The sequence below is a fragment of the Chiloscyllium plagiosum genome, unplaced genomic scaffold, assembly GCF_037043375.1.
Source record: "Chiloscyllium plagiosum isolate Xiang-an unplaced genomic scaffold, Cpla_swu_hap1 HiC_scaffold_35, whole genome shotgun sequence".
In the NCBI taxonomy this organism is placed as follows: domain Eukaryota; kingdom Metazoa; phylum Chordata; class Chondrichthyes; order Orectolobiformes; family Hemiscylliidae; genus Chiloscyllium; species Chiloscyllium plagiosum.
Window position 1 is genome coordinate 8,377,356 of NW_028270173.1, and position 16,277 is coordinate 8,393,632.

At 50.5% G+C, this 16,277-nt stretch overlaps 1 protein-coding gene across 2 annotated transcripts; it reads left to right on the forward strand.

The window, feature by feature from the left end:
- The first annotated feature begins 12,041 nt into the window (after positions 1-12,041).
- LOC148140019 (uncharacterized) lies at positions 12,042-15,137 on the forward strand. Of its 2 annotated transcripts, none has more exons than XR_015752944.1 (2): positions 12,042-12,356; positions 14,940-15,137. XR_015752944.1 is itself a non-coding variant. In XM_087978828.1 (2 exons), exons 1-2 carry the CDS (start codon positions 12,204-12,206, stop codon positions 15,076-15,078), a joined length of 345 nt encoding a protein of 114 aa, XP_087834954.1. In that variant the 5' UTR covers positions 12,042-12,203; the 3' UTR covers positions 15,079-15,137. The 2 variants fall into 2 exon arrangements, 1 of the variants encoding a protein (XP_087834954.1); XM_087978828.1 differs by having other exon boundaries at positions 12,042-12,409.
- Positions 15,138-16,277: the final 1,140 nt, after the last annotated feature.

Here is a 16,277-nt window from a genome sequence, read left to right on the forward strand (position 1 = left end):
GGCCATCAGGGTGAGGGTGGCATTGGGTGTATTTTTTCCCCCGTTGCCCAGATCTTTATACAGTGAGTCCCTTCGGACCCGGTCCATCTTTGACCTCCATATAAACTGGAAGATAGCCCAGGTGACTGCAGAGGCACAGGTTTTGGGAATAGGCCAGACCTGTGCCACGTATAATAGCAATGACAGTGCCTCACACCTGATGACCAGGTTTTTTCCCGCGATGGAGAGCGACCGTAGCTTCCATCTGCCCAGTTTCTGCCTTACTTTGCTGATACGTTCCTCCCAAGACTTGGCGCACGCCCCAGCCCCTCCGAACCAAATACCCAGCACCTTCAGGTGGTCGGTCCTGACGGTGAAGGGGATCGAGGATTGGTCGGCCCAGTTCCTGAAGCGCATGGCCTCGCTCTTGCCTCGGTTTACCTTGGCCCCCGAGGCCCGTTCGAACTGGTCACAAATGCATATGAGTCTGCGCACGGACAGCGGATCCGAGCAGAAAATGGCGACGTCATCCATGCACAGGGAGGCCTTAACCTGCAGGCACCCTCTGCCAGGAATAGTCACCCCTCTGAGGCTCGCATCCTTCCTGATGGACTGGGCAAATGACTCTATGCAGCAGCAAACAAGGCAGGAGAGAGGGGGCAGCCCTGCCTGACCCCAGATCTGACTGGGAAGCTATCTGGTTCCCACCCGTTGATTGAGACTGCACTGACAATGTTGGTGTAGAGCAGTCTGATCCAATTGCAGATTCCCTCCCCAAAGCCCATTTTGGAGAGAACATCTCTCATATATGTGTGGGATATCCTGTCAAAGGCTTTCTCCTGGTCCAGGCTGATCAGGCAGATGTCCAAACCCCTGTCCTGCACGTAGGCGATCGTATCCCTGAGGAGCGCGAGACTCTCAGCGATCTTCCTGCCCGGCACAGCCCAGGTTTGGTCAGGGTGAATCACCGACCCTAGAGCAGACCTGACCCGGTTGGCATTTTTTTTTAAATTTATTTCAAAAATATACTTTATTCATATATATTTAATCTATACAATTGGACATGTCATCATTCTGTAAACATTCCATTTCTTTACGTATCGAAACAGGGTGATCATTCATATTCACAGGTTGGTGCGATTACATTGAGCTCAGACGCCAGCGGAGCCCAAATGACTGCGTGGGCCCCCTGTTCTTCATTAGGCAGGGAGATGTTAGACGATGGTCTTTCCCCACTGCGCCTTGGCGGCAGCTGCCCCAAGCTTCAGCGCGTCCCTCAACACGTAGTCCTGGACCATGGAATGTGCCAGTGTGCAACACTCAGTCGGGGTCAACTCCTTCAGCTGGAAGATCAACAGGTTTCGGACCACCCAGAGAGCGTCCTTCACCGAGTTGATGATCCTCCAGGCACAGTTGATGTTCGTCTCGGTGTGCGTCCCGGGGAACAGACCGTAGAGCACGGAGTCCCGCATCACGGCGCTGCTCGGGACGAACCTCGACAGACACCACTGCATTCCTCTCCAGACTTCCTCTGCGTAGGCACATTCCAGAAGGAGGTGTGTGACAGTCTCGTCCCCCCCGCAGCCGCTTCGAGGGCAGCGTGTGGTGCGGCTGAGAGTCCGGGCGTGCATAAATGATCTCACAGGCAGAGCCCTTCTCACCACCAGCCAAGCCATGTCTTGGTGCTTGTTGGAAAGTTCTGGCGATGAGGCATTCTGCCAAATGGCTTTGACAGTCTGCTCAGAGAACCGCTCGACAGGATCCGCCCTCTCCTTTTCCTGAAGGGTCTCAAGGACACTACGTGCTGACCACTTCCTGTTGGACTTGTGGTCAAAGGTGTTTTTCTTGATAAATTTCTCCACGAAGGACAGGTGGTACGGAACGGTCCAACTACTCGGAGCGTTCCGCGGCAGCGAGGCCAGGCCCATCCTTCGCAACACCGGGGACAGGTAGAACCTCAGTACGTAGTGACACTTGGTGTTTACGTACCGGGGATCCACGCACAGCTTGATGCAGCCACACACAAAGGTGGCCATCAGGGTGAGGGTTGCATTGGGTGTGTTTTTTCCCCCATTGCACCGGTCTTTGTACATTACATCTCTTCGGACCCGGTCCATCTTTGATCTCCACACGAAGTGGAAGATGGCCCGGGTGACTGCCGCGGCACAGGTTATGGGGATAGGCCAGACCTGTGCCACGTATAACAATACTGAGAGTACCTCACACCTGATGACCAGGTTCTTACCCGCGATGGAGAGCGACCGTTGCTCCCATCTGCCCAGTTTCTGTCTCACCTTCCTCATCCGCTCCTCCCAGGTCTTGGCGCACGCCCCAGCCCCCCCGAACCAAATACCCAGCACCTTCAGGTGGTCAGTCCTGACGGTGAAGGGGATAGAGGGTTGATCGGCCCAGTTCCCGAAGAGCATGGCTTCGCTCTTGCCTCGGTTTACCTTAGCCCCCGAGGCCCGTTCGAACTGGTCACAAATGCACATGAGTCTGTGCACGGACAGCGGATCCGAGCAGAAAACGGCGACGTCATCCATGTACAGGGAGGCCTTAACCTGCAGGCCCCCTCTGCCAGGAATAGTCACCCCTCTGAGGCTCACATCCTTCCTGATGGACTCGGCAAATGGCTCTATGCAGCACACAAACAAGGCAGGAGAGAGGGGGCAGCCCTGCCTGACTCCAGATCTGACTGGGAAGCTATCTGATTCCCACCCGTTGATTGAGACTGCACTGACAATGTTGGTGTAGAGCAGTCTGATCCAATTGCAGATTCCCTCCCCAAAGCCCATTTTGGAGAGAACATCTCTCATATATGTGTGGGATATCCTGTCAAAGGCTTTCTCCTGGTCCAGGCTGATCAGGCAGATGTCCAAACCCCTGTCCTGCACGTAGGCGATCGTATCCCTGAGGAGCGCGAGACTCTCAGCGATCTTCCTGCCCGGTACAGCCCAGGTTTGGTCAGGGTGAATCACTGACCCTAGAGCAGACCTGACCCGGTTGGCGATTTTTTTTTTTATTTCAAAAATATACTTTATTCATATATATTTAATCTATACAATTGGACATGTCATCATTCTGTAAACATTCCATTTCTTTACGTATCGAAACAGGGTGATCATTCATATTCACAGGTTGGGGCAATTACATTGAGCTCAGACGCCAGCGGAGCCCAAATGACTGCGTGGGCCCCCTGTTCTTCATTAGGCAGGCAGATGTTAGATGGTGGTCTTTCCCCACTGCGCCTTGGCGGCAGCTGCCCCAAGCTTCAGCGCGTCCCTCAACACGTAGTCCTGGACCATGGAATGTGCCAGTGTGCAACACTCAGTCAGGGTCAACTCCTTCAGCTGGAAGATCAACAGGTTTCGGACCACCCAGAGAGCGTCCTTCACCGAGTTGATGATCCTCCAGACACAGTTGATGTTCGTCTCGGTGTGCGTCCCGGGGAACAGACCGTAGAGCACGGAGTCCCGCATCACGGCGCTGCTCGGGACGAACCTCGACAGACACCACTGCATTCCTCTCCAGACTTCCTCTGCATAGGCACATTCCAGAAGGAGGTGTGTGACAGTCTCGTCCCCCCCGCAGCCGCTTCGAGGGCAGCGTGTGGTGCGGCTGAGAGTCCGGGCGTGCATAAATGATCTCACAGGCAGAGCCCTTCTCACCACCAGCCAAGCCATGTCTTGGTGCTTGTTGGAAAGTTCTGGCGATGAGGCATTCTGCCAAATGGCTTTGACAGTCTGCTCAGGGAACCGCTCGACAGGATCCGCCCTCTCCTTTTCCCGAAGGGTCTCAAGGACACTACGTGCTGACCACTTCCTGTTGGACTTGTGGTCAAAGGTGTTTTTCTTTATAAACTTCTCCACAAAGGACAGGTGATACGGAACGGTCCAACTACTCGGAGCGTTCCGCGGCAGCGAGGCCAGGCCCATCCTTCGCAACACCGGGGACAGGTAGAACCTCAGTACGTAATGACACTTGGTGTTTGCGTACCGGGGATCCACGCACAGCTTGATGCAGCCACACACAAAGGTGGCCATCAGGGTGAGGGTTGCATTGGGTGTGTTTTTTCCCCCATTGCACCGGTCTTTGTACATTACATCTCTTCGGACCCGGTCCATCTTTGATCTCCACACGAAGTGGAAGATGGCCCGGGTGACTGCCGCGGCACAGGTTCTGGGGATAGGCCAGACCTGTGCCACGTATAACAATACTGAGAGTACCTCACACCTGATGACAAGGTTCTTACCCGCGATGGAGAGCGACCGTTGCTCCCATCTGCCCAGTTTCTGTCTCACCTTCCTGATCCGCTCCTCCCAGGTCTTGGCGCACGCCCCAGCCCCCCCGAACCAAATACCCAGCACCTTCAGGTGGTCGGTCCTGACGGTGAAGGGGATAGAGGGTTGGTCGGCCCAGTTCCCGAAGAGCATGGCCTCGCTCTTGCCTCGGTTTACCTTGGCCCCCGAGGCCCGTTCGAACTGGTCACAAATGCACATGTGTCTGTGCACGGACAGCGGATCCGAGCAGAAAACGGCGACGTCATCCATGTACACATCCTCCTACTGCCCCCTTGACCATGACCCCACCCCCCACCACCAAACCGTCATCTCCCAGATCATCCATAACCTCACCACCTCAGGGGATCTCCCATCCACTGCCTCCAACCTCATAGTCCCACAACACCACACCGCCCGTTTCTACCTCCTGCCCAAAATCCACAAACCCAACTGCCCCGGCCGACCCATTGTCTCAGCCTGCTCCTGCCCCACCAAACTCATCTCTGCATACCTCGACACAGTCCTATCCCCCTTAGTCCAAGAACTCCCCACCTACGTTCAGGACACCACCCACGCCCTCCATCTCCTCCATGATTTTCACTTCCTCGGTCCCCAATGCCTTATCTTCACCATGGATATCCAGTCCCTATACACCTCCATCCCCCTTCACGAAGGACTCAAAGCACTCCGCTTCTTCCTTTCCCGCCGTACCAACCAGTACCCTTCTACTGACACCCTCCTCCGACTGACTGAACTGGTCCTCACCCTGAACAACTTCTCTTTCCAATCCTCCCACTTCCTCCAAACCAAAGGAGTAGCCATGGGCACCTGCATGGTCCCCAGCTATGCCTGCCGCTTCGTAGGATATGTGGAACAGTCCATCTTCCGCAGCTACACTGGCACCACCCCCCACCTTTTCCTCCACTACATCGATGACTGTATCGGCGCTGCCTCGTGCTCCCACAAGGAGGTTGAACAGTTCATCCACTTTACCAACACCTTCGACCCCGACCTCAAATTTACCTGGACCGTCTCAGACTCCTCCCTCCTCTTCCTAGACCTTTCCATTTCTATCTCGGGCGACCGAATCAACACGGACATTTACTATAAACCGACCGACTCCCACAGCTACCTAGACTACACCTCCTCCCACCCTGCCCCCTGTAAAAACGCCATCCCCTATTCCCAATTCCTTCATCCCCGCCGCATCTGCTCCCAGGAGGACCAGTTCCAATACCGTACAACCCAGATGGCCTCCTTCTTCAAAGACCGCAATTTCCCCCCAGACGTGATCGACGATGCCCTCCACCGCATCTCCTCCACTTCCCGGTCCTCCGCCCTTGAGCCCCATCCCTCCAATCGCCACCAGGACAGAACCCCACTGGTCCTCACCTACCACCCCACCAACCACCATACACATCGTATCATCCGTCGTCATTTCCGCCACCTCCAAACAGACCCCACCACCAGGGATATATTTCCCTCCCCTCCCCTATCATCGTTCCGAAAAGATCACTTCCTCTGTGACTCCCTCGTCAGGTCCACACCCCCACCAACCCAACCTCCACTCCCGGCACCTTCCCCTGCAACCGCAAGAAATGCAAAATTTGCGCCCACATCTCCCCCCTTACTTCCCTCCAAGGCCCCAAGGGATCCTTCCATATCCGCCACAAATTCACCTGCACCTCCACACACATCATTTACTGCATTTGCTGCACCCAATGTGACCTCCTCTATATTGGGGAGACAGGCCGCCTAGTTGCGGAACGTTTCAGAGAACACCTCTGGGACACCCGCACCAACCAACCTAACCACCCCGTGGCTCGACACTTCAACTCCCCCTCCCACTTCACCAAGGACATGCAGGTCCTTGGACTCCTCCATCGCCAGACCATAGCAATACGACGGCTGGAGGAAGAGCGCCTCATCTTCCGCCTAGGAACCCTCCAACCACAAGGGATGAACTCAGATTTCTCCAGTTTCCTCATTTCTCCTCCCCCCACCTTGTCTCAGTCAAATCCCTCGAACTCAGCACCGCCTTCCTAATCCAGAATCTTCTTCCTGACCTCTCCGCCCCCACCCCCACTCCGGCCTATCACCCTGACCTTGACCTCCATCCACCTATCGCATTTCCAATGCCCCTCCCCCAAGTCTCTCCTCCCTACCCTTTATCTTAGCCTGCTGGACAGACTTTCCTCATTCCTGAAGAAGGGCTCATGCCCGAAACGTCGATTCTCCAGCTCCTTGGATGCTGCCTGATATGCTGCACTTTTCCAGCAACACATCATCAGCTCTGATCTACAGCATCTGCAGTCCTCACTTTCTCCTCGCAGGGCTGGGTCTGACCAGCGCCACTGCCCAGTGCAAGTTCGACTCCAGCACAATAGGGAAAAACAAATGCTGCTGGAGGCCTCCAGAGTTCTGGGGAAGGATCCCCAAGCCATGGTATACAAGGGATCCAAAATAATACTGTTCCAGTACTTCTGTCCAGTTGTGGTTCACAAGAGGAAGGCGTTTGATGAGGTAAAGAAGCATCTGAGAGATGTAAATATTCAATATTCCATGCGATACCTGGCAATGCTGTGCTTTAGTGATGGAGGGTCTGTGTATAATTTCGGATCGCCGGAAAAAGTAAAAGAATTTTTGGATGCTCTCAAATAGACTGATAGACTTGAACTATATGGGTAATGACTTTATTTTACTGCTTTTCTTTTCTCTCCTTCTCTTTCCCCTTTTTCCCTTTTCTATCCTTTCTTGGGATGGGGCGCGGGGGGGGTCTTTCCTCCGACAGTAACTCCCTCAGTTTATCCAACTATTGGGGTATGTTACTGAGTTGTGTTTTGTTCCTTCATATTTGTTTGTAATTTGATACTTTTTATTTTATGTTGCTGTTTTGCTAAGGGTGCCTTGGTAATAATATAGGGGAGGGGGGGGGGGGGGGGGGTTGGTCACCCACTTCTAACGCTTGTATTATAAAATACTGGCATTTGTTTACCTTACTTTGTAATGTCTGGGCCGAGGGCATGGCTCTAGCTGGGAGGTGTTATGGTGGGATTACTGGAAGGTAGGAGTGCCCCTGTGGACAAGGGGGAAAGTCTCCTTTTAATTATGTCTTATGTTATCTTTTTTTAAGGAGTAGTTTTTAGCTGTTTTGATTTAGTTGTTTTAAAGGTTGTTTTATTACGTCTCTACTCAAAGCCTCTTGGGTGGGGGTTTCCTCCTGGGGGGGGGGGCTCGGACTTGCATGAGCGATCATGGTTAGTCATTCGTTTAAGTGGTGCACCTGGAATGTCAAGGGGAGCCACTCGCCAATTAAAGTCTTAAAAATGAGAGGATTGCTGGAGCACTTCTCTTGATAAGGAGACATATTTACTTGATAAGGAGCATTCGAAGCTGCAGTGGGGAGGATTTGGCCAGGCGTTCTTTTCATCTTTTAGCTCAAAAAGTCGGAGAGTGGCCATTCTTATCCAGAAGAAGCTTCCCTTCCAAATGCTAAGCCAGATAAAAGATGAGGCCAGGCAGTATATATTACTTAAATCCCTAATATATGGAGAGGAATACGGGATCTTGAATGTTTACAGCCCCACACACCCCCCCCCCCCCCCCCCCACCATCCCCCGGCACATCCTTTAAATTTGTAACAGATGCATTCTCCAAATTGATGGGCTCTCGGGATGCATTACATAATTATAGGGGGAGATTTTAATTGTATTATTGACCCCGAGGTGGACAGGATACCTAGGAGCTCTGAGGGTATATCTCTGAGATCTAGGTAGTTGACTGGTCTGAGTAGGGAATTGGGGCTGGTAGGTGTGTGGAGGTGTCTTCACCCTGAGGATAGAGATTTTACTTTTTATTCTAACCCACACAAGTGCCATACCAGAATTGATATGTTTTTTGTCCCCTCGACCTTTCTGAATTTGATATTGTCTTGTAAGATAGGGAATAGAACTATTTCTGACCATGCAGCAGTTTATATGGATGTCAAGACTAGTGATGACAAGATGGATTCCCGACATTGGCGTATGGACCATTGGCGTATGGACCCTTTCCTATTGAAGGATAGTAAGTTCATAGAATATTTCTCGCAGGAATTTAAAACTTTCTGGGATATCAACTCAGGTACAGCCAGTAACCCATCGGGAATTTGGGAGACTGCTGAGGCTTGATTTTCTCATATTCTGCGACCCAGAAAAGACAAAAGGGAGAACAATAGCTTCTGCCTGAGCTCACCTGAAGGCAGCTGAGTCAGCGTATGTCAATAGGCCGTCCAGTACTAAAGTACAGCAGATTACAGCCCTCAGGGCTACTTTGAATACCGCACTTACTCAAGTAGCAAAGAGGGCGAGACTGTTTGTGAAGCAGAGACTTTTTGAGCATGGTGATAAGCCGGGCAGGTATCTAGCTACCTTGCCAGAAAGAAAAAGGTTCCCCAATCCATTACGTCTATTAGAGAGACTGCTGGTACCCTGACTTATGATCCTAAAAAGATTAATGCAGCTTTTAAAAAGTTCTATTTCACATTGTACAAGTCGGAGGGCTGTGAGGATAGAATGAGGAAGGTGGAGTCTTTTTTAAAAAATTTGGCCCTCTCGGGCCTAATCTTGGAGCAGGTGTCGCTTTTGAACGCCTCTCTGACAACCCAGGAATTACAGGAGGCAGTGAGGCAGCTCCAGAGTGGTAAAGTGCCCGGACCAGCTGGATTCTATAAAGAATTTATAGACAAATTGGCCGGACCATTTATAGATATGTATAGTTATTCGAATAGTCAGGGGAGCCTCCCGCCTTCTTTGAGAGAAGCAAATAACTCTCTCATTCTTAAGAAGGAAAAGTCCCAGATGACTGTACTTCATTCAGACCTATATCGTTTTGAATGTGGACTTTAAAATTCTCTCAAAAATGTTGGTATTAAGATTGGAGAGGGTTTTACTATTTATTATGAAAGAGGATCAGATGGGGTTTATTAAGGGTCACAAACCAACTAATAACATCAGAAGAGCGCTAAACATGGTACAAGGCTGCCAGAAGGGAGTGATACTGGGATTAGTCGTCTCCCTAGATGCAGAGAAGGCATTCGATAGGATAGAATGGCCATATCTCTTTTATACTTTGGAACGGTTTGGTATTTGAGAGGGCTTTACCAAGTGGGTCACAGTATTATATAATGACCCCAAAACAGCGGTGATTACCAATGGTGTAAGATCAGATAGCTTTAGTGTTGGCAGAGGTTGTCATCAAGGATGCCTTCTCTCACCACTACTATTCACATGAGTGATTGAGCTGCTGGCGGAAGCTATACGAACTGACCTTAACATAACAGCCTCGGAGGTAGGATTGGGTAAGCATAAAACCACTCTCTATGCAGACGACGTCATTCTTTTCCTAAATGACCCATTGACATCTGTGTCCCACTTAATTCAAGTGGTTAACTTATTTGGTATGTTCTCAGGTTACAAAGTTAATTTTATGAAATCAGAGGCTATGCTGCTAAGAGGTCATACCAGCATATCCTGTTTTCTGGATGGATCCCGCTTCCCCTTTCGGTGGTCACTGGGAGGCTTTCTCTATTTAGGTATTATTATTAACCCAGAATTTGGTCAGTTACACATACTTATTAGAGAAAATAAGGCAGGATCTCCAACACTGGGAAGATCTCCCAATAGGAGAAAGTGAGGTCTGGCAGGAAGAATAGCCTCGGTTAAGATGAATATTCTCTCATGTTGTACCCCATGAGAATGCTCCCTTTGATGTTGCCGAGACAGGCGCTGTGTAAGCTCTATGGTTGGCTCGGCTCCTTTATTTGGAATTATAGACGGCCCCTTATCAAATTAGAAAAATTGCAACTTCCACAAGTCAGGTGAGGTCTGGATTTTCCAGATTTCAGGAGATACCAACTGAGTTCTCTGTTATCATATGCGGCTGGGAAAGGCTGATTGGGTCTCTTGTGACCCATAATCAATCTGGCTGGATATTGAGGCTTCCCAAGCAAAATGTCCCCTCATCAATCTATTATTTATGGATAAGATGAGAGTTATTACAGATTACTGTAAAAATCGAATTGTATTAAATACAATCAAAGCTTGGAGGATGACATGACACGATGAGGGTAATTTACAAAAAACGTCTCCTTTTACCCTGATAGTGACAATGTTGGAATTTCAGCCAGGCCTGACTGATGCTGGATTTAAAATCTGGGAGTCCAGAGGCACCTCCTGTGTGGGAGATCTGTTCGATGGGGAGGTCATGATGTCCTTCAAACAGTTGCATCAGAAGCAAGGACCTTTTTTAATATTTTCAAGTACAAGACTTCAGACAAAAAAAGACCACATTGATGATTAATCCATACAAATCAGATTCGGAAAGGAGAGTGCTGCGGCCAATGGATGCGCCCTGAGTCAGTACTCTCTACCACTCACAAGGTAATACGGTATTGAAGGACATGGAACGGTTATATAAAATCTGGAATCAAGAATTAGGGATGGAAATCTCCTTAGAGATGTGGGAGGATATCTGGGAAAATGCCATGAAGATCTCCATCTGTCATAGAACTCAGGCTATTCAATAGAAAATACTTCATAGGGCTCCTATGGCACCAGACCGTTGTACAAAGTTCAAGGCAGAAGCATCTCCAATGCCCTAAATGTAAAATAGAAGTCGGTACTCCCACTCACTATTTGTGGACATACCGTGCCTTGGCAAAGATTTTGCGAATAGAGATTGGGTTGGACCCAGTGTCTCTTTTTTTTTGGGCTTTCCAAATTTCCCCTCTCTAGATGCATCCGGGAAGAAGTGGTTCACTGTCCTTTCCTTTTGTGCGAGGAAAAACATTTCAGTAAGTTGGGTATCCCAAAGTCCTCCAGAACTTTCAAATTGTCATAGGATAGTCATGGAATATATTCCCCTTGACTTCCTTATGAATATGGTACACCAAAAAACTGAATTATTTTACAGAACATGGCAGCCCTTTTTGAACTACACCAATGCAGATGTATCGGCCAGATGTTCAGGGCCTTTGTTCAGCCGTGGGGATGGTGCTTGTTGGTTCGGGGGCCCCTGGGAGGAGGAATCCCGTATAAATATGGGTTTTGTTATGACAATATAATTTTATTTTGAATGTGATTTATTTATTTATCTTTTTTCCTTTCTCTTTTTTTTGTTATTGTTAGTAATGTACGATACTGTGATTTTCTTTTTATATAGAGTCTTCTTTCCTGTATCCTATTTTGTGTTTTGGTAGTTTGTACAGTAGATTAGTAGCTAGTTTTCTTGATTTTATATTGATGCTGTTATTATATTGTAAAGTGGATACACTATTTTGTATTAATTTTGTAGTTTTGTAAGAAACAACTCAATTTTTTTTCAATATAAATATTTTACAAAAACAGCAGGTATGATGGGCTGAATGGCCTCTATACGATCATATAACCGGGGAGGGTCAGGAGAAAATGTGGAGACAGGTTTTACCTAAAGCTACCTGGCTTACCTGGGTCTGAAAGGGGCAGATGATTTACCCCACAGATTGTCAGGGGTGGAGGTGGGGTCGGAGTGGGGCATGTTGGAGATAGAGGGGTGTCTGGGAAAGGAAAGAAAGGCGAAAGGAAGAGGGAGGCTGCTCCCGCTCACTGGAAACTGAAACCCAGGAAGATAAGGCAGAAATTGGTGATTGGCGAGAGTGGCTGTGGGCGGAGATGTAAAAGCTGAGAATTAGGAAACAGACTGAGAGCCGGAGAGCTACAGGAGTTCACAGTCTCTGTGTCTGTCTGGGTCTGTGTGTGTGTGAGTGAGAGAGAGATCACAGCACAGTCTCTCTCTCTCTCACACACACACACACACACACAGAGGGCAGCCCCCAGCCCTGTTCGGCTGCACCTACCAGAGGGAGTGAGACACTCAGAGCAGACAGTCCTCCCCACTCCCACAGCCCAGGAGAGCTCCCCCAGCCCCATGCCTGACTCGGAGAAGGGAGCGGACGGAGCTGGTGGCCGCCTGGCCCCTGTACTCGGCACCGTCTTCCTGAGCCTGGGGCTGTCAGTGCCCACCACGGCCCTGCTCGTCATCTACTTCCGATGTGGAGCCGAGCCAGAGCAGCCCGAGCAGGTGAGAGAGCGGGAGGAAAGGGAAGGAAACACGTCACAGAGCCGGCTGCTGGGGTAGGCGCTACACAAATGCAACTCTTCCTTGTTGTTGAAAGGAAGGTCATTTGATGTTTTGACATTTCCCCGTTTACACCGGAGCTTTCCTCGTTATAAATTGCTGCCGCTCGGATTCAGGGCACGGGAATCTCTCGGGAAGTCCCGGGAATGGCACTGAGGCCAATTGGGAAGCTGGTCTCTGAGTGGTCAGCATGTGGAGCATCCCATTGGCCTCAGTACCCTTGGAGAGGAAGGAGGGGGAGGGGGAACGGGAACCAGGATGGCTGCAAGGACCCCCTCCCCAGCCGGGGATGACCTTGAGAAGATCCCAGTCACCACTTAAGGGACTTAATGTCCTTCATCACTCACCTGTGGGAGCTCAGCCTTTGGGGGAGGAGGGGGTGGTAATGTAAAATGGGGAGGATCAGGACGGGGACCCGGGGGGAGGGAGACCCCGAAGAGGGTGTACTTGAGAACCCGGAGAGCTGATCCCAGCCGGCGATGCCCACATCCCCATGAATGAATGTTTAAGAAGCCCCCTCCTTGTGGGCTGCCATTGCAATGTCCCTCTTAAACACTTTCCCTCTCAGAGTTAACCAGGTTCATCAAAGGGCCAGACAGAACTAAACACAGTGCTCTCACTGAGAAAGCGGAGTTTGAGCCATTCGCTTGCCTTTATTGGTCAGTGCATTGAGTATCGGAGTTGGGAGATCACGTTGTACCTGTACAGTCTGTTCAGCCACTACTGGAATACTGCATTCAATTCTGGTCTCCCTGCTATAGGAAAGATGATGTGAAACTTTAAAATGTTCAGAAAAGATTTACAAGGATGTTGCTGGGGTTGGAGTGTTTGACCTGCAGGGAGATGCTGAACATGCTGGGGCTGTTTTCCCTGGAGTGTCGAAGCCTTAGGGGGACTTTATAGAGTTTCATAAAATTATAAAAGGCATGGATAGGGTGAATAGTCAAAGTCTTTTCCCTGGGCTGGGGTGTCCAAAACTAGATGGCAGAGGTTTAAGGTGAGAGGGGAAAAATTTAAAAGGGATCCATGGGGAATTGTCTTTTTCATGCAGAGGGTGGTGAGTGTATGGACTGAGCTGCCATAGGAAGTGGATGAATCTTGTACAATTACAACATTTAAAGGGCATCTGGGTGGGTATGTGAATAGGAAGAATGAGTGTGGATGTGCGGCAAGTGCTGGCAAGTGGGGCTAGATTAATTTAGGACATCTGCTTGGTGTGGATGAGTTGGACCGAAGGGTCTGTTTCCATGTTGTACGAATAAGACTCTATCTGAAAAGTGCTGGTTCCCTTTTGTTGCTTTTGTTGTTCTCACTGCTGCTTTGTTATTTCACATTAAACAGCGTTGTCTGCTTCGTTTGACCTACAACCCTACTTTTACAGTGGTGTACATAAACTGCAGGGTCTCTCCCTCCCCTCTGTGTTCCTTCAACCTCTCTCAGACTGGGCTGGGATGGGGCTATTCAGGCTGAGTTTCTCAATCTGCCTGTCACCCCTGTGCAGACCGAGGTGAGGCAGTGATGTCTCAGGGTGAAACTGGGAAACCACAGCCTCCCGTTGTATTGACCGTGGGCCAGCTTGGGAGGCTCAGAGAGAGAGAGAGAGAGACTGCAGACAGAAATCAGAGGAAGTTGCTGGCAGGTGATCACAGTCTGAGATTGGGCGAGAGTGAGAACTGCAGATGCTGGAGATCAGAGTCGAGAGTGGAGTCCGGGAAAAGCACAGGCGGTCAGGCAGCACCTGAGGAACAGGAGAATTGATGTTCCAGGCAAAAGCCCTTCATCAGAGTCTGAGATTGCTCAGTCCCTCTGCAATCTGAGAGCTCCACATGGGAATACAGACAGGAACACTGTCTCCAACCCTGAGCCCAGCATCTCTCCCACTGGATCACTCTCTGTCAGGTCTCTGCAATGTTCATCTGCCATGGGGGAGGTTCAGATGTTGCTTGATATCACTCTGAGGTGGCACCACAGTCTGCCCTATCTGTACATAGCACAATCCAAATAACAGGAGGCGGGCGTGAGCTGACCATTTCCTTTCCGAGTTGCTCTTCAGTGTCAGGGACAGATATTGATCAGGTTCATTGCACTGAGCTCAGAGGAGCAGCTGAACCCACTCTCACTTCCTGTGAGGGCTCAGCTTTTCTCTCCCCTGATTTTTGCGTGTTTTCCAGGAACCTGCAGACAGGGAAAGTGAGACTTCCCGGGAATACTCTGTGCTTTCTGTTACCAGCAGAGGTGGATTCAGGGTGGCTTTGGATTTGAGGGAAAGGGTCCCACTGCAACAGCACCTCGGGAATATCCTGTTCCTGTTAACAGCTGGAGAATTCCAAGTGCCCATCGTGAGGCGCAGTGAGAGAGGGGGCCTCCATGGGTCAAGCTCTCTCCCCTCAAAGTGGGAAGGTGGTGGGTTCAAGCCCCATTCCGGGGAGGGTGGTCAGTGCCCAGGGTGAGCCCCTTTGAAGTGTCTCCTCTCAGAAGTGGCCTCTCTCAGGTTGTCAATGATCTCCCTTGCTCTTTTTTTCTCAGAAAAGTGACAAGGCAGGAATTCAAGGAGGTTGCTCCACCTCACAACTGGTTCCATTTTAACACAGGAAGAAATACCAGACAGATTAAACAACAAAGACAGATCTTCCCTTATTACATGATGGATACACACCAATACTAAAAAACCTCACAGCTTCAAGTCGATGTTATTCCCAAAGAACATGACTCCACTTGTGAATCTGCTCCACTCACCTTATCCAGTCCCTTCAGGAACATCTTCAGCCACTTTCCCGCTCTCCTGTCCCTGAGCCCACAACCTTGGCCAGACACCAGACAGACAACGATAAATCCAGGCTCACAACCAGGACGTGAGAGAGAATTCATCCCCAAGAGTGGAGTTCGAGGCTAAGACCAATGTCCCGCCCAGTGACCCCCGTCACCAGTCACTGCTCTTTCTCCCTTCATTGTCTGTTCTTTTCACAAATAAATGGATCTCGCTGTGTGAGCCGAGCTGGATAAACCCAGACCTCTCCAAGTCATCCTGGGCCCCGAGTGCCCTGTCCCTGCGCCTTGCTCAGAATGGGACACATGCGCCTGGGGTTTTCGAGCCCAATGCTTTCAGCTGGAGAAGAGGATGAGGCGTGTCCCCTTCCTCCAGGACAGGGGAATCCAGAACCAAGCCGAGCCAGGCCAGGCTCCTGTTCCCCGGATGGCCCTCAGGCTTCACCAGGGAATCCCAGCACCAGGCCCGGATTTGACAGATCTCGGTGGTAAAAGTGCACATGGCTCGAAGGTATTTCTCAGGAACCCGGGTGGTTCATTTCCTTCCTCGTCCGGAGCCGAAACATTAACTCTGATTTCTCTCCACAGATGCTGCCAGACCTACTGAGCTTTTCCAGCAATTTCTGTTTTTGTCTCTGATTTCCAGCATCTGCAGTTCTTTTGGTTTTTAATTCTTAGGTGGACATGGGGTCCAAACCATCATGGTGCGTTTTCGAACTTAAAATGTAGTATCTCAATCTGGAATGGATTAAAGTGGCCCAATGTTGTAAATCCCCCCTTCCCCCCTTCCCCCCCCCCCCCCCCCCATTAGTGTCAGTGCTGCCCTTCAGGGAAAGCAATCTGCCCTCCTCACAGGCAGGGCGGAGCCGAGAGGGGGCGCTCGCGGGCGGTTCGGCTCCAGCCGTTTGGGGCGGGCGCGGGCTCGGGCTCTCGCGCAGGCGCGACGGTTAGATTCAAATTTGAATGTGCGCTCGCGGGCGGCGGTGACGGTTAAGATGGCGGTGAATGGCGGGAATGGCTCTGCTGACAATAATGGCGGCTTTGGGCGGGCGAAGGGAGAGACTGGGATCTTCCTGAACTCTCTACCTCCTCTTCCCC

What these genes read in the sequence shown, in the direction of transcription:
- LOC148140019 (XM_087978828.1), top strand. Translation starts at nt 12,204, where the DNA reads ATGCCTGACTCGGAGAAGGGAGCGGACGGAGCTGGTGGCCGCCTGGCC. An exon ending in TCACAGAGCCGGCTGCTGGG is followed by an intron (nt 12,410 to 14,939) that starts GTAGGCGCTACA and finishes TTTTTTTCTCAG; the next exon opens with AAAAGTGACAAGGCAGGAAT.